Source organism: Barbus barbus (genome assembly GCF_936440315.1).
Source record: "Barbus barbus genome assembly, chromosome: 48".
Lineage (NCBI taxonomy): Eukaryota > Metazoa > Chordata > Actinopteri > Cypriniformes > Cyprinidae > Barbus > Barbus barbus.
The window spans coordinates 13,597,986-13,623,226 of NC_136726.1; the positions used below are offsets into that span (position 1 = coordinate 13,597,986).

Consider the following 25,241-nt stretch of genomic DNA (forward strand, 5'->3'; position numbering starts at 1 on the left):
GTATGTTCAAATCCAATCCAATTTTTTTTTTTTTTTTTAATAGATGTTTAGCTTGCACTAATTTATGCTTGATTGCACTGTACGGATTGCTCTAATTTCGCTGTACTTTTAGTATAGTGACAATAATAAAGAATCTTGAATCGCCATGCACTGTGGTTTGGTTATGCTAAAACTAAATGCCCTCTTCTTTTTCTCCATTCTATCACTGATTTTCAGAACTGCAATCACTATTTTTCTAATGCCTAAATTATAGGCACGGGCTTCCTTAGCTTGACATATGAGAAAGGTGGTTCAATAATAAGCCTACATGAGTCACGTTGTATCAGTGAAAAGCTTCCGCCTCTGCCATGCTTGTTACATGTGAGCAGAGCCAGTCTATAGGGAATAGGTGTGAAAAAAAGTGTCAACTTGCTACCTTCTATATTTGCCATTTATGAAGGCTTGAAGTGTTTTGTATAGCTAGAATGTCAAACTGTCTCCAGTAAAAGAGATTTTTGATGGCCATCTGATAATAATTCAATAGACATTACAAATGGTTTAAAAATATATTGTTTTTTATATATTTCATTAAACAAAAAATAGCTCACAGCAATCCGTTTTTTGCAATCAAGATGTATCTGTCGTAGGCAGACTTAGGGGCTCTTCACACATTCTCACTTTCCCACTGTGAGATTTTTTAATTGGTTAGTCAGAAACATGCAGATTGATATTTTGTGCCAAATGCCTGGCACCAAGATGCCATGTCAACTTAAAAACAGTTAAGCTATTAAAAACTCATCTCCAAGCCCAATATGAAGGTAGTAGCCTGTGCTTCAATGATAGTAAAATGCCTAATGGCTTGAGGAGCATGTTCATAATTGTTTTTTTAAATTTTTTAAAAAAATGTACCTATTATTTGTAATTGTTAAAAAAATTTATATTGAACATATATATATATATTACTAATATTATAATTGTACTTATTTTTCTGTTATAATTATGTTTTGATCAAAATAATTAAACACTTAATTATATTTATTTTACCAATAATATTATAATCAAAGACATATTTATATACCATTATTGTTTTTTGTTTGTTTGATTTTTGTAAGCAAAGGTGTCCCATATATTTGTCTTGTTGTGTGATCTTAATATGTCTGCCCCCTTTGTAGAATAAAATCGATTTATTTTCACCGCTCAGTCATAATTTTTCACCTAAACACATTTGTCAGCAGTTCTATAATTTTTTTAGGTGTAAAAATTGACTTTTTTCAACTACACGATCTACACTACATGATGCAACTAGTCGATCTCCCGTTGAAATCAAAGCCCAATTAATCACGGAGTTAATAAGGTTGAGTGAGGGGCGTTTTTAAGCTCTTGGCTCGCCCACTGCTCTTCTGACATTTTGAAATACACATGGCTTTGGGAATGACGATGTACTGATAGGCGTTATTTATTGGGGTCCCATCGTTCGTTGACAGATGGAAACTTAAAGAGAGAGCAGTAAACAGATAGTGGCGAAGGCGGTGCCATTGCATACTCAAAGCGAAGAAATTGTGAGCGGAGGCACTCGCGGCAAGTACACACTAAAAAACTCAGCCGCTTGTGTTATTAGAGGCTGATTTGTGCAGCTGCACATTTGGACATTGTGCCATAACTGTCCTGGATTACCACTTTAGGAGCGCCATGACTTGGCAAACAAATGTAGTGTGTTAGGATGGAAGGAATATGGGTTCAGTGATAGGTAAGCGCACGTAAACAAATCTATATAGAGTGCAGGCAGGCTGGAAAACCTGAACAGGTGGCATATCTCGGGACATACACGTCAAGTGGAGCAGACGGACAGCTTGCCTCTTTCCCTTAATCTCCTGCTGACGAAAGCTTTTCAACCCCTCTCCGCCTCATCGGGAAACACTTCACTTCAAGTTCTCGCTGCTATTTTCCAGTGCTGACAGAACGGGTTCCGATGTCTTACAGGATTCTTAAGATGCACGCGCAAGTTTCCTGCTGGATTTAATAGCGAACGCTTTCTTTCTTTCTCATGCCTTACGACTTGGATGTGTTAAATATCCACGTGTCAAAAAGCGACATGTTTCCTGAAATTAATAACAAGGTAATGTATGAAGATTAGCAATTTGTGCCTTCCCTGGCATGCATTTAGGATTACTCTTGCTAAAAGCTTTTCATCAAAACTTATATTTGCAGCATATTTATCTGATTGTGGTTGCATTGAAGTTTGCTATTATGAAAAAAAGTTTTAACATTATAGCCAACAGTAGAGTAGGCTATATGAAATAATATATACATGTAGCCTAAGCTTTGTTTTTATTAGATATTATTGGTACGCCTTTTAAAATGTAGCCATGCCATGGAAAGCACAGTTTATGTAATACCATAATGATATATTATTGCTGTTATAGCGGTAGCTTGGTATAAATCTCCACTGTTCTTAAAAAGAAAAAATGAATTAACCGACAAAAAAACGTTTTTTAAATTAGATTGATTTCAATTATATGCATGTTAATTATTATATAATTTTTTTTTTAACAAACTTTTTATTTTGGCGGAAACTATAATTATAATAGTGCTAAAATATAATGCTGTTATCAAAAGAAAAAGTGTGTGTATGTATATAGAGTTTATATTTGTGTATAAAATATATAAGTATATAGCTAATAAGCATATACTTTTCAGATGGTAATTTTGTAAGGGACTATAAAGAACTTCCTCACATTGTTTTATTTGCTCAGATTTCATTGCACTTCGCCTTCTAAGAATTGTAACTCATAGTAACACGAGAGTCTATTTGATTGCGTTCCGTTGTGTGTATTTTCGGGTTTATTGATGATAAAGTTTAGAGTGCAAGGTTACAATAAATTATGTAAGTCCCAATCTTCTATTCAGCCTGCCACTCCAGCATTGAGATTTATCCCACTGCTGTGTGTAATGAATTGCATTGGCAGCAGTGCATTTTCTGTTCTATCAAAGATTGATGTTAAAAGCACCCCTTGCACCCTATGAGTATATTTGTTCTGAACATGTGATGCTTAAAAAACCTCAAGCCAGTGTCTAAGTATGAACCATCCTTTAAGGTGACTGTCAGCAAATGATTCAGTACTGAGCTTCAAGTTACTATGAAAGGCATTAAGAGTTTTGAACATGCATATGATGTATATTTGAGCCTTTTGGGGTGTGGTTTGGGTTTCACCCATGATCTTTTCTTTATTGGGGTGACCTAAATCATCTATTGGTCTGTCTGTGTATGTGATACCAAAATGTGTAAATACCATTGGTAGTGGGGTTAAACACCTATTTATTTTTTACAATGGCATATGGTATATAAAATTGGGCACATTGTAGAGTGAAAGTAATTGGTTTGGCTCACGGTAGATTCTTAAAAATAAAGGTTCCACGAGGGTGTTTTCAAAATTGATGCCGCAGAATAGCCATTTTTAGTTCCCCAAAGAACCTTTCAGTGACCTGGTCTAATAAGAACCATTTTTCTTAGTGCAAAGAACATTTTAACAATCCAAAGAACCTTTATCTATTATAAAGAACTTCTGTGGAATGAAAAGGTTCCATGAATGTTAAAGGTAAACCTTTATTTTTAAGAGTATAATTTAGGGATGCATTGATATAAAAATTCTGGCCAATAATTGTTTTCATGGTTTTTAAAATTCTGTTCTATTTTGTTTCAATAGAATTAAAATCAAATGTTTTGCTACAATCAAATTTAGCCATCACAACATTAAAATGTTAGCATGAAAAATGTATATACATTTTGAGATTTACTAAATATTACATTTTACAGTGTTATTAAATTAACATTTTTAATGGAGTGGTACTAATATTTTGTGCATACCTAATCAATATAGATCAGAAAAATGTCAAATCACCCAAGGAATGCAATTTTTCAAGCATTATATTGTCGAATCTGTCTCACCCTTGCATTGCACACAGACCCACATTGTAACACAAAGCCCTTGGTCCTGAACATAGCAACTCAAAGGTGTTAATATTTGAATGAGTCTTTTAAAGCCCGGGGCTCACATTGCACAGCTAACTGGCCGCAGTCTAAGTGTAACAAATTTTTACTGCATCTCTTTGTTGCTGCCACTGATCCCTCTATAACCCAGAATGTACTTCGCTGCATGTGAATGAATGCAGTTAAGTCCCAACACATCAGCATGGCTAAACCTCCTGCTGCTTGGCCAAAACCCACCATATGTTTTGGACTCTGCAAATAATCACCCTGTGGATTAAGGGTGTGAGAGCCACATAAATCTCCGAGGTGTGTATATAGGCGAGATTATCCCATTGTCTGTATGTTTCTTGGCCAATCTGTTTGACTTCTGCTACAGGCCAATATCCTCTCTTTGTATCCCCCTCCCCCCCACCACCCGAGAGGCTCTAAGTTTAGCTGGAGCTTTTCATCCGTCCTTATGCTGTCTGTCGGCACTATTGACGCACGCTCCACCTGATTAAGATGGATGTGGGCCTGTTTTCTCGTATGTCTGCAATCATGACTGATTGTAGTCATCACAGGTCCCCTGATATCTTTGAACGCTCAGCATTTGTGCTCAAGAGGAACATTAGTTAGGAGCTGATTGCTGTGAAGTACCAGTCTACAAATCACGACTACCCTGTACTATGAGGTCAAACTACATCATGTGACGTGGTGGGCATCATTGAAATGCCATTAACATGCTTTTGAATTAAAAACAAGCAACCTTGTACTGAACATGAGTCATCCGCTGTGTTGAATAAAGCAGAGCGAGCGGAGATGAATCCTGGAGTTATATAGCCAGCATCCCACACGTAAGACTATGGATGTGGGTTGCAAGAGTGCGCCCACTCGTCACGCTCATGACGTCTTTCCTCCGCTCTCTTTCACAGTCAGCCAGACCCGAGGCTTTCCCTCACCCCCACAGGTCTCAGGCCGAGAACACAAAAATAGGACCCAACTGCACCTACTCACAGGTGAGACTATATTCACAGAGAAAGACATAAGCGGTTACTTAACAGTGATGATTAATTTGTACTGATTCGCGAAGGCTTTGAGAATCATTCTACTGTTGATTCTGTCTGGGAGGAAAACTGTGAGATGGTGCAGGGTGTTGTGAACAATTCGGTCTACCTGTTGAATCAAATCTGTCTAGGATGCAAAGCGATTTCACTGACTGAAAGAACTCTTAATGGATAATGCTGGACTAAAAATCCTACAAAATAGCTACATGATCTATACAACCATTCAAAAATTGGTATAGGCTTTTGTTTTAAAGAAACTAATACTTTTATTCAGCAGGAATGCATTAAATTGTTCAAAAGTTACAGTAAATACTTATAAAAGATTTATTTCAGATAAATACTGTTCTTTTGAACTTTTCTCATCAAAGAATCCTAAAAAAAATTAATCATGTTTCCACAAAAAATAAAACCGTTGTTTTTAATATTGATGAATAATAAATGTTTCTTTAGCAGAAAATCAGCATATTCGAATTACTTCTAAAGGATCATGTGGCACTGAAGACTAGAGTAATGACGCTGAAAATTCAGCTTTGCATCACAGGAATCAATTGCACATTAAACCATATTGATACAGAAAACAGTTATTGATCAAATAAATGCAGCCTTGTTGAGCATATGCTGAGCAAACCCAAACTGCTGAATAGTATATAAATTATTCACTAAGAATTTCTCATTCTTTGTTTTCTTTTTAGCTAACATTTTGCTTGCTGAACGCACAGTCTAGCTCATATACTATGCAAATGTTAAATTAATATTGTTTTCAGATATTATGTGTTTTTACTTGATTAGGCATTACGGACAAGGATCTTAAGCTGACTCAACTCCACAGGTGGACCGAATTGTTTGAGTCACCATAATCATTGTAGACACTATGGAAAACATGTTCCTCCAACGTTCAGATAATTGGTTGTCTGATTATTATATTTTACAGTTGGCATCATCTAATCTTGAATATTTGGTTATAAATACACAACTAAATATTACAATAAAATGTTGAAATTATAAATCATATAACGTGACAGAGGCTAGATATCTTAAAGGTGAAGCGTCTGTAATTTCTGTGACACGTCAATTTATCATGAAAAATGTAACAGACTTAATAATAAACAGCAGTATTTACAAGACGTGTTGTGCAAAGACTTCAGTGAGCAGTTATTTTATGTAATGAATGAAGCAAATAATCTAAACAAACTGATTCGCTAAATTAATTGGAAGATAATTAATTAACTTCCCAACACTATTACTCAACATTTTTTGGCTTAAATATACAGCTGATGCTTAGGTGTGAATAGGCTCTTCCTTTGTTTGCCGCTATATATAGATGACAATGGATGATCCCTCCAAGCACCTATGGAAAGCATTGTGTTAAATCTTTAATGTTGAGTGTGAAATGACCCCCTAACAGTTGTCATTAACTAAAAGCAATCTCTTCACAGGTGCTAACAGCTGCTCATAATAAAGTGCTTGGCATAGTGCCTCTGAATGTGGAAATCCATTGATTCGAATGTGGTTTGAACGCACAGCTGTGGTACCTTAGCGGTGCACGTTATTTACGCACAGCCTACTGTATTCTTGTAGGTCTCTGCAGGTGCCCCTATGCTATATTTAGCTACTGTTTCTATGCGTCATGATCAAGTTGGCAGAAGCCGCAGTATCTCAAACATATGAGATTGAATATCGCATCTATCTATAGACACACTTGCTCTTTTTTTCAGCCCAGAAGTTTGTCGAGCACTGGCTTTGAACCATGAGATGGGGGAAATCCTTCAAGCTATGAACGAGCCCCTCCCTTGTGCAGTGCCCTACATTTCTTTCATAGCGAGGGAACCTTTTATTTGACTCCTTCCATAAGAATATATTGAAAAAAGGAACCGTGTAGAGAACATCTGTATCATTCGCTTTTATTACACCCCAAATGTAAGATTTAGAGCATATATTCGTTCCTCTGATGGGGTGGGTTGTGAAAGACTGCTGTATAGCTGCTTTTGTCCCCACCTCATTCTCAAGCGTTGCTGAAATTCCATCCTCTACGCAGGGGGTCTGGTTCACTGCGGCCGTTGGCCACTAGCCTTGTGTGTATCTTTCCCCCCGTTTGGCCCTTGTTACTGATTTGTAGAGTTTTTAATGTTGAAAAGTACTTAAGAGTATTGTATCTTTTGTTTTTTAGAAGTGTGGGACGGGGGTTGGTACTTTGCCCCAGCTAGAAGCTCCAGTCAAGCAAGTTTTGGTGACCAATGGCAAACTTCTGCATTCGAATGGAACCTTACCCAGTATCGTCAAACAACTGGTGCAAAGCACTCAAGGGAATCAGGTGGGATAACACTCAGAAAATGAAAATACAGTTATCACTCACTCTCATGTTTATACAGTCTTCTATGACTTCTCTACAACACAAAACAAGATTTTTCTGATGCAGATTTTTTCCATATAACAACTGTTAACAGAAATTATATCTGTCAATCTCCAAAAATCTCAAATGACCCATCAGAAATTGGGGAGTAACAGCATTATATAATTTAATTACAAAATAAATGTAACTGTAATCCGTTACAGTTACTGAGAAAAAAAAAGTGTAATTAAATGTTAACAATATTTGAATATTTCTTGTATTATTTACCATGTCTTGTTATGATTTCAAATCTCTATTTAACCTTGGAACAATCTCAAAGTGAAAAGATGTGCTCAAGTCTGATTTTTTGGTGGTTGTGCTTTAAAATAAAATTAATATAATCTTAATTGAAGTTGTGTGGGATTTTGAAAGTCTGACAGTAATCAGTGTTGAGTACTTCTGTAAGGTTAGCCCTGCCTGGTTTAAATGTTTGACAGTTGAAAACATTAGTTAGAAACTTAATAATCAAAAAGTAATCAAATGTAATCAGTTACATTAATAAAGTAACTGAAATAGTTAATACATTTTAAATAGGGTAGCTTGTAATCTGTAACCTATTACATTTACAAAGTAACCTTCCTAACAATGAAAATACCACACAATAGTCTAAATGACTAGAAAAGTGACCAAAATTAGAAGTCTGTTCCTCACAAACCTATGGTATAGCTTCAAAAGACTCGGAATATAGTGCACAAGCCGTATGGACAACTTTTGTAGTTTTTTGGGGGATTTTTACTGGAAAAAAACATTCATATATTGGCTACATAAAGACCTTTTCCATTCTGACTTCCATTTCTTGTAACACAGGAGGAGAGGCCAAGGCCACAGTATCCCAATCGCTTTGGTTCATCTGTGGAAAACCTCTCCGAATCCTTAACTAGGAGCATCATCAATAAGTTTGAGAAGATCAGGACATATGAGGGGCAGAGGCTGCCTATGTCTCCAACAAGTATGAAGTGCTGGATTTTTGTTTGTTTCATGTATTTTAGCATTTAATCAATGCAATAATCACTGAAAATGGAATTATGCCACCCTAATACTCTGTTAACTCTCTGGTTAATTGGATTATACAGTATACTGGTATGTTGACTATTTATGCATGTCTTCCTTCATCTTCCAAACAGCGGCACTGAAGCACTTCCAGAACCAGCTAACAGAATATGAGAAGGAGGAGATCATGGACTACTCTGAGATCTGGTATCTGGGTTTGGACTCTAAGAAGATCGAGGGCTCCCAGGGATCCCCACAGAATTCAGGCTATGATGATGAGCATGGCAGCTACTTAAAGGTTAAATATGACATATTCTGTGATTACATTACTTTTGCCTGCCAGTGTTATTTTAGTATTAGTGAGATACTATTATAGTTTTTATTTTCATATTTTCCATTTTAAAGTGAAAGAAATTTTGTTTTGTTTTCTATTTTTAATTTTTTTTAGATGTCTATAGTTTTTATACATTTTATTTAACTTCTGGTTTTACTTTGAGTTATTTTAGGATGTTAGTTAACTTGAACTCAATGAAAATGAGAAATGTTGCTTTTAGCTACAAGTTCTTATTTAGATTTCATTTAAAGGGGTCTTCGGATGCAAAATGCACTTTACAAGTTGTTTGAACATAAATGTGTGTTGGAAGTGTGTGTACACATCCATCCTATAATGATAAAAAATCCACCCAGTGAAATCCCTATTTTAAAATCCTCTTTCTCAAATCAGGCTTTTCTGAGAGCCCTGTCAGAATGACGTAGTTCTGTACAGACCCCCTCCCACAATAGTTGATTCACACTAGCGTCTTACCTTAGACCCTGAGTGAGCTGAGAGCTGTCCGCCTCTGGTGCAGGGGAAGACAAGAATGTCTCCGATTAAGCGATGAAGTGTTTAGTTGTTGGATGTAATAATGAATATAGCAGTCGTCATTTACTCTCGACATCTGAGCCGCTGAAGAGGCAGAGGATTCGTTACTTTCGCTGCCGATCCCCGATGTACATAAATGCGTCTATGTTCGCCCGAATCATTCGTGATCCAGCTTTATCTACAGAAGAAGTGAGTATAAGGGTTTTTATGAATCTTTTCAAATCGCCTTTCCTAATAATGTGCAAGTTAGCCAGTTTTGCGGCTGAAATTAGTATGCTCCATAGATATATATACCTAGATGCCTCATTAAGGACTGTTTCTATGGGCCGCGATACGTAAGCCATCTGACATTTTTGGACCGGTCTGCGAATATTTGAGCGCATTGACTGTGTGTGTCTACAACAGCATTTTATACGCTTGTATATCTTTGAATATTCATTGATTATTATGGTGAATGCGAGAAGGCTGATGCGTCAACGTATCTGGAGCGGTCGAATAGGGAATCTACACATATCTATGATCTGCTCATCACTCCACGGAAGAGAGGGGCGGAGTCAGCAGAGCTCACTAGGATTTAAAGCAAAATTGACTATAACAGCGTGCTGATAACAGAGCTGATTTTTACAGGGTAAAGGTGTTTTTTTTACACTACCATTGAGAAATTTTAACCAAAGTATGTTATGGACTTTTCTTTAAGAACCTAAAGAATCATATCAACTTGTGTAAAATGGGCATCCGATGACCCCTTTAATTTCAGTTAATATTTATTTTATGGCTTCTGGCATACAGTTTAGTGGGTGACATACTGACCTCGATTTCAACTTCTCGATAAATGATGAAATTGCATTACAGCACGAGGCTGACTAATTCAGCTACAGGCTGCCAGACTCTCATGTCTGATGTCCCACCCCATCCTCCATGAATGTGCCTTTTCAGAAAGACGTTCCTCAGGATTACTGGGCATTAGACTGAATGCCTTCATGCTTGACGATTTAAACAGTCATACAGCAGGCATTTGCAGTCAAAACATGTAAACTGTGTCACATGTTGGACAGTCCCGATATGTGCCTGAGTGTTAGTTAAGAGATAAACAAATGAGAAACATTTATGCATCTCAATATTACCATTGAGATGTTTCTCCAAGTAACGGGAAGCCGGCCACTGCAAAGGAGACGGGAATAATTGTGATGACCTGTTTGTCAGCTGACTCTGTCCTCTAAATACTCTGTGCAGGTCCTGCATGACCATATAGGCTATCGCTATGAAGTCCTGGAGGTGATTGGGAAAGGATCATTTGGCCAAGTCTTGAAATGTTTGGATCACAAGACAAATGAGATGGTGGCCATCAAGATCATTCGGAATAAGAAGAGGTAAAATGAACCTCTAGTCCATGTGTTCATTCTCATTCCCCTGCAATCTTTGGTACAATCGGGGTCAGTGGCCCCTAGGGTGTCCGTGGTGGTACTGCCAAGGGGTTTGTCCATTTTTTTTATTTTTTTTCAAGCCAACTTTTGTGAGAAAATTTGTGAACTAAATAATAATATAATATTAAAACATTATTAAAATTGAATATTAATTTAAAAATAATTGTTTTATTAATATAATATTAAGTTAAACTTAAAGTTAGAAGCTAAACTTTAGTTAAATATTTCACTGTCCCAAATAGAAATTGCAATGAAAATATACACAGTATTAAAGACCACTGCCTTACTAAAATAAGCATTTTTTCACACTTTTCCCTTCATAAGGCCATCAAAAGGTCTTTAATCAGTGCTTAACTGGGTCATAGCTTACACTGGACTTGATACACTGAAGGGTGTTAAAAGGTGTCTGTTGTGTATCGCATTACGTGTCTGGGCAGAACTGATCTCATGCCCTTCAACTGCCATCGTACCTGCTTTGACTGATGCTTTAACTTCAAACCCTCTCAAAATGCAAAGTTCAGTGCTGAATACTGAAATGCTTTTTTAGGTTTATATAATATGCAATATTTGCATTACAAATTAGCTAGAAAGTCCATACATTTTAAGCTGTCTACAGTAATCCAAATAAATTTGAAAAATGCATTATTTTCTCAGCGTTTTGGCCTTCTGTTCACACTGAGATGTTTTGCTTTTTGAAGACGCTCTTTTTTTTTTTTTGCTTTTTGAAGTGGATAAATCAGAAAACGCTGTTTTCACATTGTAGTGTGAAAATGATGCAAGTTCAGTCATGTGCCACATATTGTACTGATAGATATGTTTAGACCAGTATTATGCGTGTTATGTGCTGTTCATTTTCACACTGTTGCTAAAGATATGCTACTTTGTACAATCTTCATATCACAGTAGGGCAAAGATGACAGAATTTTTGCAATTGCTGTGCTGTGGCAAAACATGAGGGCAGTATGTTTTAGAGCACACATATAATGGCGCTTCAGTGCAACCTGGATGTATCAATGAATGGTGAAATATTGTACTAAAACATTTATCTTGCCAGAAGAATAGTGTGAGAACTGTATAATCTTTAATGAGGTTTTACGGATGTGCAGTGAGCTGAATTTAGCATTTTTTGACATTTCAGTGTGGACAAGGAACTTCTGGAAAAGGCTTGAAAACACTAGTGTGGACAGAGTGATTTGAAACAAAAACGGCATTTTCAAATGTATCTGGATTAATGCAGAAGTAGCCTTAGCATCTAAAATGTTGGCCGTATTTCGAATATATTTTTCTTTTGACCTTCAGGTTCCATCATCAGGCTCTTGTAGAGCTAAAGATCCTAGATGCCGTGCGGAGAAGAGACAGAGATAACTGCCACAATGTCATTCACATGAAGGAGTACTTCTACTTCCGCAACCACCTGTGCATCTCCTTCGAGCTTCTGGGGTGGGTGGAAAATACTGGAATCATTAAGATGAACACAATCTATTTCAATTGATACTATGAAATCTGTACAGTAACACATGTTATACATGGGAGTCACATACTGGACTTAAATAGAATACTTCCCTGTAACTACAGCTTATTATAGACATCTATTTAAAGTAAATATAAAGCCATTTTACTACCATTTTTATGAGTGAAATGGGATATTCAACTAAAAATATATCAAATTAATTTGAATTCATTTTATAAAGTACTGTAATTTTAAATGTTTTTTTAAATCTATTTATTTTTATGTAGATATTTATTATCCCATTTTGATTTCATGTTGGCTTTAAGTTTTCCAGTTGACCACATAGCCAAGGTAAAAAAAAAAAGATGTTTTGTTGTTGCAGATCATCATATTAGTTATGATTCATTAGTTAGATGTCACATTAGACCAGGGTGGTGGTTTGTCCAGACGGATGCCATATTTAGGTGTGAAGTGAGAGTTTAGGGCTCTGGGTAAAGTGATCAATTAAGTCGCTTTGCAGGAAAAGCAGCTTCATCTCTGGCAGCTTGACCTTTAGAGGACATCAGATGCGTCCTCCCCGTCTTCGGTTACCGTCACAGAATACTTTAGTTAATGCCTTGATTAGGCCCCTATCTCTTTCCTTGCCCACTCATGGTGTGAAGTCTCCGATTACATAAGGCTGTTTACAGCTGCTGTTTTAGGCCTCCCTCCCTGCCAAAGAAAATGACATTCACGAGTTCCCTCTCAAAGGGCTCTTTAGCATAATGCTTAGCGGTTAACACACTAATAGTGAGATTTTGTTTTTATGGATGTGCTTAAAGACAGGAGGCTGTTAAGTGACAATGGATGTGTTTGTCCAAAGTTCAGTGTGAGGTAGTGCCAAAAATGACTGTGCTGCCCTCTGGAGGCATTTAGATAAATGCGTACTTCCATAATCAAATCCATATCTACATAAGTACACAAGGCATTAGCCATTAACATCATCCTGTAACATTGTCACAGATAGCTATATGTTAATTGTACCTCTTGTCTCCATACAGAGCGAACCTCTACGAGCTTATTAAGAAGAATAACTTCCAGGGCTTCAGTCTGGGGTTAATTCGGCGTTTTGCTCATGCACTGCTCAAGTGCCTCCAGATGCTACACAAAGAGAAGATCATCCACTGCGACCTTAAACCGGTAAACTGAAGTCTGTTAAACTGTGAATCACTTTTTTTTTTTAAATGAAGCTAAAAAAAAAAAAAAACTGCACTATAAATGAATACTTTTATTCATGAAGTATTATTAATTAAAGCACACATTAGTTGATTAAAAGTAAAAGTGAAGACATTTATAATGTTACAAAAGAGTTCACTTTCAAATAAATGCTGTTCTTTTGGACTTTCTGTTCATCAAAGAATCCTGAAAAAAATGTATCAGTTTCCACAAAAAATATTAAGCAGCACAATTGTTTTCAATATTAATAATAAGAAATGTTTCTTGAGCACCAAATCAGCATATTAGAATGATTTCAGAAATAAAGATATTTTAAAATATATTAAAATAATGATTTAAACAGTGGTTTTAAATTGTAATTATATTTCCCAATGTTACTGTTCTACTGTTAGGTTTCGATTTTTGATCAAATACTGGAATTGCAGCTTTGGTGGTGATTTTATTTTATTTTTTTAATCTTACTGACCTCTAAGGATTTTAATTAAACAGTATTTTAGAATAAAATCTATATTATTATTATGTAAAACAGGAATTATTAATTGTTTTATTAATATTATTTATCAGTACATCAAATATTACTATGATGTAAAAATATGTATTTATTTACATAACCGTAACCTTCTACTTTGAGTGGAATATAATTTTTTGGTTTGCTTGTTTGTTTAGCAAAATACCCAATCTACCTTTTGCCCATATAATGAAAGTGGATGGGGATCAGGGACAGCCATGGTCACCATCCACTTTCAAAGTCTGAGAAAGAGCAGCTGGACATTCAGCTGGATAACTTGTTTAGCTGTTTTCTAATACAAATAAAAAAATACAAATGCATTCACCAGTAAAATGACCATTTTGACAAAACACCTGTAATCCTTTATTTTTCTCTTAATAGGAGAACATTCTCCTGTCCCAAAGGGGACAAGGAAACATCAAAGTGGTCGACTTTGGATCAAGCTGCTATGAGCAACAGAGAGGTAAGTGCCAAACCGCTGTGTAATGAACACATTACCAGATTTATCCTGATTGTGTGATTTACACCATATGAGGCAATGCATAACAAAATCTGCAATCGGTAGATTAGACGCCATTGACATAGATTTGAGATGTTTTTTACTGTTCTATGCACGATTTACCAGCACATAATTTGCATTTAGCGTCATTTTCCCCTCCATTAAAACAGACCTCTGACCCAGCAATTGAGAAACAATTATTTAAATAAACTAATTCATGCTGTTAAAGTGGCATTGTCAAATCCATGTTGCTCTAATAGACCTCTTGTATTCTCATCTACAGTGTACACTTACATTCAGAGCCGCTTCTACCGCTCACCAGAGGTGATTCTGGGCCATCCGTACAGCATGGCAATAGACATGTGGAGTCTGGGCTGCATTTTAGCAGAGCTGTACACTGGCTATCCCCTCTTCCCAGGAGAGGGTGAAGTGGAGCAGATTGCCTGTATCATGGAGGTGAGAGACTGTATTAGCAGTCAAAGAAGTAGATTCTTTCTTCTGTGAAACTATGCAGTTACAACTAATGGGACCTGGAGCTTTAAAGCTTTAAAATGGATACAAAAACAGCATAAAAATGTCATAGTTTATTGTTGTTGCATGAAAAAGCATAGAAAAGAGTCTTCAAGGTCTTTGAAAGAGTCTTTTACATTCTGTGGATGAAAGTTGATTAAATAACTTTATGTGCTGTAATGATTCTTTTATAATTATTTGAAATGCATTGGTTGCTGAATATGATTTTTGATTTTGCAGATTATGGGACTTCCTCCAAATGACTTTGTTCAAACTGCATCAAGACGGAGGTTATTTTTTGGTAAGTAGATTGCTTACAAATAATGGTAACACTTTACAAGAAGATTCCATTTGTTAACATTAGTTATGAATTAAGAATGAAAAATAAGTTTCAGCATTTACTTGTACATTATAAATGTCAAAAGTTGTATCTGTTAATATTATTTAATGGTCCTGAGCTGACAAACTAACAATGAGCGGTTGTTTTTTTTAATGAACTAACGTTAACAAAGATTAATAAATACTATAACAAATTAATTTGTCATTATTAGTTCATTTTAGTTGGTGCATTAACAAATAGAACCTTATTGTAAAGTGTTATTCAAATAACATTTAATTAAAAATGACTTTGTTCATGCTCATTTATGTTCCAATCAGATTCCAAAGGAAACCCAAGGAATATCACCAACAGCAAAGGGAAGAAACGTCGACCCAACTCAAAAGATCTTGCCAGTGTGTTGAAGACCAACGATCCTCAATTTCTTGACTTCATTCGACGTTGCCTTGTGTATGTATAGTAAAGTAATAATTTGATTTCATATTTATTACCACCGCAACACACACAAATAGATTTTTTCAACCTGTACCATTGGGCTCTTGCAGGTGGGATCCCACAAAACGCATGACACCTGATGAAGGGATGCAGCACGAGTGGATCACAGAGGGACGTCTCAACAAGCTCCATCCTAAACCTCGGCCTGTCCGGAAAGACATTGACAACAATTATGAATTCACTTACCGCAAAGCGACTTTAAACAGGACAAGCAAGGGTCCGAATATGTTCTTGTATAGTAATGATTGATTATAACTCTTGGTAATGATATAAGTGCCCTAAACATGTTTGGATACTTAAGTCTTGCTTAAAAATACCTTGAATTAATTCATTTTTAATTGATAATTTTGAAATAAATTGATTATGATAATATATCTGAAATATAATTACATTAAATATTTAATTTATTTAATGTAACGTTTTAATTTAATATAATTACGTCATAAATTTTTATTAATTTAACATTCTATTATGTTATGCAAAATATAATTTCTATCTTTTATCTTTCCATAGCTGATAAATCTGGTTCTGACGACAAACTTAAGAGGGTCAGTGACACTTCAAGCAAAGGAGGCAAGACGGCATCAGAAGAGCGTCTGCGTCCTATAGGAGCATCAGCCGAGGAAGACCACAGTGAAGACACTGGCAAAAGTGAGAGCAAACACAGCAAGTCCGACTCAAGTGGAGAGCGGTCCGTTCAGATCATCATCAAACCTCAGACAGGCTCAAGCACTGATTCTTCAGAAGGACAGGAGCCTCAGTTTCTCCCTCCTATTGTATAACACCCCAAAGAAAAGAACGTGTAATGTTTTTATAGCGTATGGTTTATACTTCAGCCGCTTGGTCTGGACTTACCTGTTGTGCGGCTTAGACAGTTTGACTTCTTGTATGGCAAAAAGTACAAAAAGTCAAACAAATTATTTTTTTTTTTTAGGTCTGTAAAGTTGCGGTCGCACTAGAGTTTGAGCATCCAAAAAATTATTTTATGACAATTTTGGCAACAGGATATGATGCTGTAAGGCTTCTGTTTTTAATAATGAATAAATCACACACTGTAATAAAATAAAAATAAAATCACATAAATAAATGGAGCCTCTATTTATAGTCTAGTGTGACCACATCTTCACTCTCCAGTCTAGACAAATTAGATTAGTGGTCAAAGAGTGGTAGTCTGTGTTTTTGACTATTCAAAAGATTTATTGATTTCTAAGTAAAGTGAATAATTTGGTATCATTTTGGTGCTTGTGATGTATTTTGAAAGGATTATTACTGAGATTGTTTGTAATACTAGCATATTTTGCGGAGCATCATGCTATGTGCATGTTTATTGGGTCTAGTGTGCTTTCATTTTTCTTTTCAAAGCTTCTAGCAATGTCGTTAATAGGGCTCAAGGTGATCTTGGGTACCAAAGCTGCTATATTGGTGGTGGATGAGGAGACACCACCCCTCACAATGTAGAGCGCTTTGAGTGCTTAGAAAAGCGCTATATAAATGTAATGAATTATTATATTGTGCAATATTACTGCATGGATTAACAGTGTTTGTATGCTTTGTTGTCGTTTGCCAGGTTTTTTTTAATTATTTCTATGAGTTTGTAAGCTGTCGGTGCAATAATTACTGAGCCAAAGAGATTAATATACGTTTTTGTTCTAGAGAAACATACTCAGACTAAATCTGATGGAAAGCACACTAGATCATCAAAATGTGCACAATACTTGCGTGATTGTATTGATGACGACTGATTATGATCGCAGTGTTGTTGATGATGATTGTTATTATTATTATGATTTAGAGGGAAGGTCAAGAAGGTTGCCGTTTAAAGTAAAATTAGTGGATCATTGGATGTTTATACAGAATTAAAAATACAACATTTTCTGGATTGTAATAGTATATTTTCCTGTATATAGAGTTCTTAAGGTAAATATCATGCACCCTGTGTGGATGCCACAAAGTCATGTAAACATTAGACAAGGTTTTACTTGTTCTCATATTGTTTATCTGTTATAATTGAAAAAGAGATTTTTACTATATGCTATCTCTCTCCCTTGTTTCTTGACAATTTTGTTTATGGGATTTTAGAAGAAAGTTTTGGATCAAGGGTGTTAGGTAGTGCCTTTCAGTATTAGAATGAAATAATTTAAATTGTCTCTTGAATAACATCTGTAAAATACTGTCATATCTATGACAATAAAGATGCAATACTGTACTGAATGTGTGTTTTTTTTTTTTTTATGGAAAACTTGGCCTGACTTGACTTATTTATTCAATATAATTTATTTAGCCCAAATGGATTTTATTTGTTTATCAAGGGGATTTGTATTCATTACTACTACCATAATGGTAAATGTGATACTTAGGCTCTTTTAAAGTCGTTATAATATATTATTTAAAACTATAGTGATTTTTTTAAAGTATTTTGAAACTGAACAGTTACCTAAACTGATAAATAACCAATAACATGGCGAATAACTTGTATTTTTCTGCTTGTCAAAGCCCTGTGTAGCTTAGTTTCGAAACTTGTTTAAATTTTCCACATGTGGATAATTATCATCACAATGTTACTCAACAAGGCGGTTATACTGCGTTTAAACAATAAAATAAGTACAAATAATACATAAGTACTTTTAGGTTTACCTCAACTCGTAACGTTAGTGCAAAGTGTGGGGAAAATCCTTTATATAGGCTAAAGTCCAAAGCCGAAGCTTTCTGTTTACTTTTTGTCATATTTATAGCTTAGTTTTTCCTTCTTTGAGGGCTGTACTGTACCATTTAGCTTAGCTTTCGCGTTTTTCGCTTTGCGTTTGATCCTCCTCAGCCTCCGTCCTCCGAGCTGACGGCCAGAATCATGGCGGCTCTCGCTCTGATTTGCCGTCCTGCGGGTGTCCTTCCCAAGCTTTCAGGTGAGTTCGCAGTTATATTACTTTACCATACAGACAATGTGACTGTATATAAACACTAATATGGCTGAGAATGTTAACAAGACGAATGATAAAGTGATTAGATGATGTTTAAACAAAATCCTTGTCTTGTGTTTTGTGACCCCGGCTGAAGACATCAGGCCTCAGTTGTGCATTAGTACAGCTGCAGAATATTACTATTGTTAGAAATATGCTACTATGTCATCTACGGGCGGTTTTACTGTAAGATTTAGGTTTTTATCGTTTTCAGCTTAATACAGTAATTGTATGCTGTGTGAGGTTCAGCATAAACGGAGACTATGTGTCAAAAGTATTTATAGACATAACAAGCACACATAAGATACCCAGAATGCTTCTTTCATAAATTTCTATTTCCTTTATAAGTTCTGCAAACTTTAACATGTAATATTTTTGGGCTAAATATTGTTCACAGTCACAGTTAACCCTGTAAAGCCTGACAAATGAGAAAATAGAGCCTTAAAACTATGCAAATTTTAATTGAATCATTTATTGTAGATTTAGATTTTAAATAATTTAGAGAAAACTGTGCATATGTTTTATGTTAAATATCATATTGAAGGTATCGTTGTATAAGATTGGGTACAACAGATTTTTTAGCCATGTTTTGATTGTTGATCATTTAGAGGCCTTAGAAATGCCTGTACCAAGTATTATACATATTATACTGTCATCAGGCACCTGTTCTCCAGTGTTGCTGGCGGCTGGTCCTGTGACGGTTCAGCACAGGAAGATCCATCATGCCGTGGTGCCCAGAGGAAAAGGAGGCCGCTCATCCTCCAGTGGATTAGCTGCAACAGTGTTTGGAGCCACTGGCTTTCTGGGCAGATATGTTGTCAACCGACTCGGTGAGTCACAATATTATTCATCGCCTCATTCACTTATATGCCATCCATTGCTGTTTCATTGGTTTGAAAAGTTGTGTGGGTTTATTTTAGGACGTATCGGCTCCCAGATCGTGATTCCTCACCGATGTGACCAGTACGATCTCATGTACCTTAGACCTATGGGCGATCTGGGCCAGATCATCTTTATGGTAAATGCACTCACCACCATTTGTGTTATATCCAGAGGAAGAGTTTCCTCACTAATGAAAGTGGCCTAAACTAATAAAATGCGTTATGATGCGTTTACAGGAATGGGATGCAAGGGATAAGGAATCGATCAAAAGAGCGATTTCTCACTCCAACGTGGTGATCAACCTTGTGGGAAGAGAGTGGGAGACCAGGTGCCAGAAAATAGGCTGCACGATTTATGAAAAAATATAATTGTGGTTATTCTAAAAAATAAATTGCAATGTAATGTGATTTTAAAAATATGATTAAAAGAAATTTCATGTTTGCTGTGCTTGTTTATAGGGCTGCACAATTTGGCCAAACTTTTGTGATTATATATCAATATCTCTAAATAATAGTAATAATTATTATTATAATATTACTAAATCATGTAAAAAAAAAAATGTATGGCTGTCTTAAGCATTTTGATAATTGCAGTAAGTCATGTCATATGATTTCATATATGATTTTGTTTAAAAAAGTAACTGTGCCAAAACATCAGAGCTTTACTATATCTCAAAATCAAATAATTCTGATGAATCATTGGATTGAATTAAACTAAACTCTAACTTGGATACCTCAGTGTGGTTTGTAGATGTATTCAAATTGATTATTTTTCTATTAAACATGCTGTCTTTCCCCCCTTTTTAAAGCAACTACAAGTTCGAAGACGTCTTCGTCTCCATCCCTCAGCAGATCGCAAGGGCAGCTCGTGAAGCCGGAATCAAAAAGTTTATCCATATGTCCCACCTTAACGCAGATATCCGCAGCCCTTCCAAGTACCTAAGGAATAAGGTAATGGTTTAATAATGTAACATGCTTAATTAAAAACCATGGGTGTGCCAAAAACCAAATAGCAATTTAGGCTGCAGAGGTAGATAAAGTCAATAGTAATGCATTCTACAAAGGCTGTTGTGTCATAACTGGTCATGTGTTTAACTCCTGCAGGCTGTGGGTGAGGCAGTGGTGCGGGAAGAGTTCCCTGATGCCATCATTATGAAACCCTCTGAGTGCTTTGGAAGAGAGGATAGATTCTTGAACCACTTTGCTAGTAGGTGTCTGATTATATCCTGAAATCAATTACTGATTGTAACTATTAAAAAGTATGCCTTGTTGTTTTGTGTTTTATGATGACAGAAGTAGAATTTGGACTTCTTAACGGGACAGTTCACCCAGTTGTTAAATTTATATTTCCTGTAATTGTTGTTTAGACATGCGTTGGTTTGGCAAAGCTGTTCCTCTTATTGCAATGGGCAAGAAGACAGTCAAACAGCCTGTTCATGTGAGGATCAACCAATTTGAACACAAGTAAATGTAAATATTAATGATCATGGTCTATGATGATTTCAGATTAACAATGCAATATTTTACTTTTTTAAAGGTGGTTGATGTGGCCAAAGCCATCGTCAATGCCATTAAAGACCCCGATGCTAATGGGAAAACATATGCACTAGTTGGGTAAGAACCAGCCCAATTTCTTATTTAGGAAAATTCACACCTATGAAAATTACGATCTTTGATTTCTTGTGTCCGAAACGATATGAAATGAATCTCTTGCTCCACAGGCCCAACCGGTATCTACTTCATGACTTGGTGGAGTATGTATACGCGCTGGCCCACAGGCCGTATTTGGCTTACCCCATACCTCGCCCTCTCTATCAGTAAGCGTTTCCTGAAAAATCAATTCACACTACTCATCTTAAAGGTGAAGGTTTTATGAAGGTAAATGTTGAGAGTTTAAAGACCTTTTTAAGACCGAGAAATTTATAAAATGAAGTGTTGAAAAATCAACTCAATTCAAAGGGAAAACAAGTTTTTATACCCCATTGACGAATATTTGTTCTTGTTATAAGAATTAACTTTGTTCGGTTTTTCAGAAATATGTTTAGCTTGCATCTCAAGTAAATTTAGCTTGATTTAAGGATGTTTAGATATTTGTATTGGAAAACAAAATTCTGAGGAAGATAATTTTTTTGCAGTGAATGTAACATTTAATGCCATGGGTCAAGAGAATGTATTTTGGCAAATCATAAAACTTCACCTTTGACCTGACAATTTACAGAAGTTTACTTTGGCTTAGGCAGCCACATATATTACCTTTGTGTTCTCTGGTTTTAGCCTCGTCGCAAGATTTTTTGAGATGAACCCATTCGAGCCCTGGACAACCCGTGATAAAGTTGACCGGGTATGTGTTTCAGAGCATTACAAAATTATCTATTTTGTATGTTGTCAAGAACATAAATAGTTGAAACCATCTTTTGTAGTTCCACACAACGGACATGAAGTACCCTGGCCTTCCAGGACTGGAGGATTTGGGCATCACACCATCCTCCATCGAGCAGAAGGCTATCGAAACGTTGCGTCGTCATCGCCGTTTCCGCTACCTGGATGCTGAGATCGGAGAGACCAGGCCTGCCAAAACAGTCAGCTATTAAGCAAGAGGCTGTTGCTCCTGTGTCCAGTTAGATCTCAGCTGGTCCTCACATGTTGTCTAGTTTTACGTTTTTCTGTACATAAATAAAGATATTCAACCTTATAGCCTTGGCATTTTTTTTTTCTTCAAGTACGATGCATTTTCTTGCATTTGTGGGGACAAATGTAAGAAAAAATTACAGATGGGACAGATATGATTTTAAAAATGTGAGATTTTTTTGTGAACAGCGTAGTTGCAAGAGTTTATATTTAATATTCAGTGTCTTTAAAATAATTCAGTGTCTGAAATAATGTTGCTTAAAAAATAGCTTTGCATCACAGGAGAAAATTAGCTGTCGTAATTTACAGTCTCGTGTACATGTCCTTTATCAGACAGGTGATGAATAGTGACAACAGGTTACAAGGCCAGAAGATCTGGAGGTTCTCAGAAGACTGAAGAGAATAGAAGATCAAGTTTATAAAATAGGTGAGTTTGTGCTCATTACACACATTTGAGAACATATTATTTCTTCATTATATTTTACATTTATTCATTTAGCTGACGCTTTTATCCAAAGCGACTTACAATTGCTATATATGTCAGAGGTAACACGCCTCTGGAGCAACTAGGGGTTAAGTGTCTTGCTCAGGAACACATTGGTGTCTCACAGTGGATTCGAACCCGGGTCTCTCACACCAAAGGCATGCGTCTTATCCACTGCGCTATCACCACCCCCATTATCTCAACACTTGTATACTTTCATTTTCAGCCAAAGTAATAGAGGTCAAAAATCAAGTCAAAGAGGCTGTCGTGGAACAGAAAATTACAATAAGGAAGTTGTATCCACAATCACCTCTCTTCATTTCATGGGGAGCTGAACTCACAGAAGAGGAACAGATGGAAGCAGAGAGCCAGTTTCAGGAGTTTGGATACAATGTGTTCCCCAGTAACATATTACCACCGAACAGAACAATCCCTGATACTCGAAACATCAGGCAACTGCTTTACACTGTTTTCTATTTTAATATATGTAATTTATTCCTCTGATGATATTATATATGCAAATGTACTGTGAAGATCTACCCTAAGGACCTGCCAACAATTAGTGTGATTCTGATCTATCTGAATGAGGCTCTGTCAGTCATTAAAAGGGCAATCTGTAATTAGTACTTACAGGGACTTAATATCTTTGCTAAATATACATTTAACTGCCCTGTTGTTCTAGGGCAGAGCCACTACTTGCAAGAATCAAAGCAAACAGGACAGTAGTGCTGTCACCAGTGTTTGACAGTGTGCTTTTTGACACACTGGAGGTTACTGAGTATATTCTATCTGCTCATGCGTTCGACTGGAACCTCTGGTGCATGTATGAGTCCTTCCGGCCAGAATAGTACCAAAACAAAGACCCATCAGTACCAGGGAAGTAAGAGGTCTAACTTTTTCACTATTGTTAATCATCTTCTCTTTCTATTGTTCATTTTAAATGCCCCTGGAATGAGACACATACATTTTTAAAAATAAAATGCATAGAACAATAATTCAAAACAAAGTCAAAACACAATCAACCTTAACCCATCTCCAGCCAACACAATGCTGTTAATTATTTCTACTATGATTGTTTTCTCCTTTTAAAAAGTATATAGTGCACCAGTATGATCAAAGCAGACTGGCTCTAGACAGTCGAGCTCTTGAATTGCAGAAGATGGAGGAACAAGGCATGAAAGCTGCAGCCATCGCCACCAAAGACTTTAATCTTGCACTGGTGAGACACTGACCACTAAAGTGCACAAGTTAGGCTTTAAAATTCAGGAATTGCCATCATTTTCCTGATGTTCCTTGCTGCTTCTTGACCTCAGGCTTCAGAAATCAACGTCTACAAGAGCATCATGAAGAGGAGGAAAACAACCAGACGGACATTCTGAACCAGCTAAATGGAGACCTGCTGATGGAAAACCTTGAGCAGAATATTAGTGTGCTAGGTCTGTCTCGCCTGCGCAGGGACTATTACAAAGGAATGAGTCCTAAAGAGCTCCAGCAGTACACACAATACCAGCTGCAGCAAGCAGAAGATAAGAAGGTAAATCCCAGCAATTGGTACTTTTTGTTTTTTTCGACTTTTATTTATTAGTAAGTAACATTAAATGGCACTTCTGAAATGTTTCAAACACTAAAATACACTTAAGTGATAAGAACCAAACAATTGTGTGCAGCGTGCTGTCATGGAGCAACGAGAGAAAGAGCTTCAGGAGCATCACGAGCGCATGACATCAGCTCGTGCTGCACTGCGGCTAGAAAGACAGCAGGCACGCATTAATAAGGAGCTGCGCAGGGCAATGGACAACACCAACGCACAGCTGGCTCAGACCCATGATGCTCAGTGAGTAAACTAGGGTTTGGCTGAATATATTGGATTTCCACACCTACTAATTCATTCAAAATAACTTTTTAATAACTATATTGAGTTTGCATTTCAAGTAAGTCAGTGGAATATACAGCAGTTTTGTTATTGATGATGATTTCATTATTTGAAAAAAAAAGAAATCAAAAAAAATTACGTGGAAATTAAAAATGTTGCCTTGATAACTGAAATGCAATTTGGTATTCCATTTACAGGAAGAAACATCTTCAGGATGTGTACACAAACATTCCCGATGAGAGCTATTTTTCCCAGTTTAATACCAGCAGTAGATAAACATTACAGAGGGAACCTGAAAGATGAACACCATCAGGGCTCAGTAATCGAGGACAATACACTGTATCATTTTACAGTAAATATTCACAAACAACTGAAATCAGGTAACTTTAGTCAGCCTACAAAGGTTGTTAAAGTAAAAATGTACTTTTAAAAACTTTAAAGGAATAGGGCTCCCAAAAAGGAAAATATGAAAGAAAAAATAAATAAATCGAAGATGAGTTTGTTTCTTCATTGGAACAGGTTTGGTTAAGCATTAAATCACTTGCTCATCAGTGGAGCCCCTGCAGTGAATGGGTGCTGTCAGAATGAGAGTCCAAACAGCTGATGAAAACATCACGATAATCCACAACTCCTCCAGTCCATCAATTAATGTCTTGTGAAGTTGTGAATTTAATGTTAAACCTTTGCTTCTGTCCAAAATATATAATCCATAATAACACTTCCTCCAGTGAA

General features: G+C 36.3%; 2 protein-coding genes and 1 pseudogene across 5 annotated transcripts; all 3 read left to right on the forward strand.

Annotated features, from left to right (window-relative positions):
- The first annotated feature begins 1,516 nt into the window (after nucleotides 1–1,516).
- LOC306866989 (dual specificity tyrosine-phosphorylation-regulated kinase 4-like) lies at nucleotides 1,517–17,898 on the forward strand. Of its 2 annotated transcripts, XM_079412458.1 has the most exons (14): nucleotides 1,519–2,095; nucleotides 4,879–4,962; nucleotides 7,178–7,321; nucleotides 8,207–8,348; nucleotides 8,524–8,687; nucleotides 10,485–10,621; nucleotides 11,975–12,115; nucleotides 13,166–13,304; nucleotides 14,230–14,311; nucleotides 14,631–14,803; nucleotides 15,098–15,158; nucleotides 15,515–15,644; nucleotides 15,740–15,906; nucleotides 16,203–17,897. In XM_079412458.1, exons 1-14 carry the CDS (start codon nucleotides 2,024–2,026, stop codon nucleotides 16,469–16,471), a joined length of 1,905 nt encoding a protein of 634 aa, XP_079268584.1. In that variant the 5' UTR covers nucleotides 1,519–2,023; the 3' UTR covers nucleotides 16,472–17,897. The 2 variants fall into 2 exon arrangements, with proteins under 2 accessions (XP_079268585.1, XP_079268584.1); XM_079412459.1 differs by lacking the exon at nucleotides 4,879–4,962 and having other exon boundaries at nucleotides 1,517–2,095; nucleotides 16,203–17,898.
- Nucleotides 17,899–18,321: 423 nt separating this feature from the next.
- LOC306866990 (NADH dehydrogenase [ubiquinone] 1 alpha subcomplex subunit 9, mitochondrial-like) lies at nucleotides 18,322–22,385 on the forward strand. 2 transcript variants are annotated; one of them, XM_079412460.1, is made up of 11 exons: nucleotides 18,322–18,589; nucleotides 19,303–19,473; nucleotides 19,564–19,661; nucleotides 19,762–19,853; nucleotides 20,334–20,475; nucleotides 20,629–20,731; nucleotides 20,892–20,962; nucleotides 21,062–21,138; nucleotides 21,246–21,341; nucleotides 21,799–21,865; nucleotides 21,945–22,385. In XM_079412460.1, exons 1-11 carry the CDS (start codon nucleotides 18,535–18,537, stop codon nucleotides 22,113–22,115), a joined length of 1,143 nt encoding a protein of 380 aa, XP_079268586.1. In that variant the 5' UTR covers nucleotides 18,322–18,534; the 3' UTR covers nucleotides 22,116–22,385. The 2 variants fall into 2 exon arrangements, with proteins under 2 accessions (XP_079268586.1, XP_079268587.1); XM_079412461.1 differs by having other exon boundaries at nucleotides 18,525–18,589; nucleotides 19,318–19,473; nucleotides 21,945–22,216.
- Nucleotides 22,386–22,471: 86 nt separating this feature from the next.
- Nucleotides 22,472–24,785, forward strand: LOC306867011 (RIB43A-like with coiled-coils protein 2; annotated as a pseudogene). The gene is made up of 5 exons: nucleotides 22,472–22,489; nucleotides 23,730–23,855; nucleotides 23,950–24,170; nucleotides 24,304–24,470; nucleotides 24,707–24,785. The product of its transcript is annotated as an RIB43A-like with coiled-coils protein 2 (transcript).
- Nucleotides 24,786–25,241: the final 456 nt, after the last annotated feature.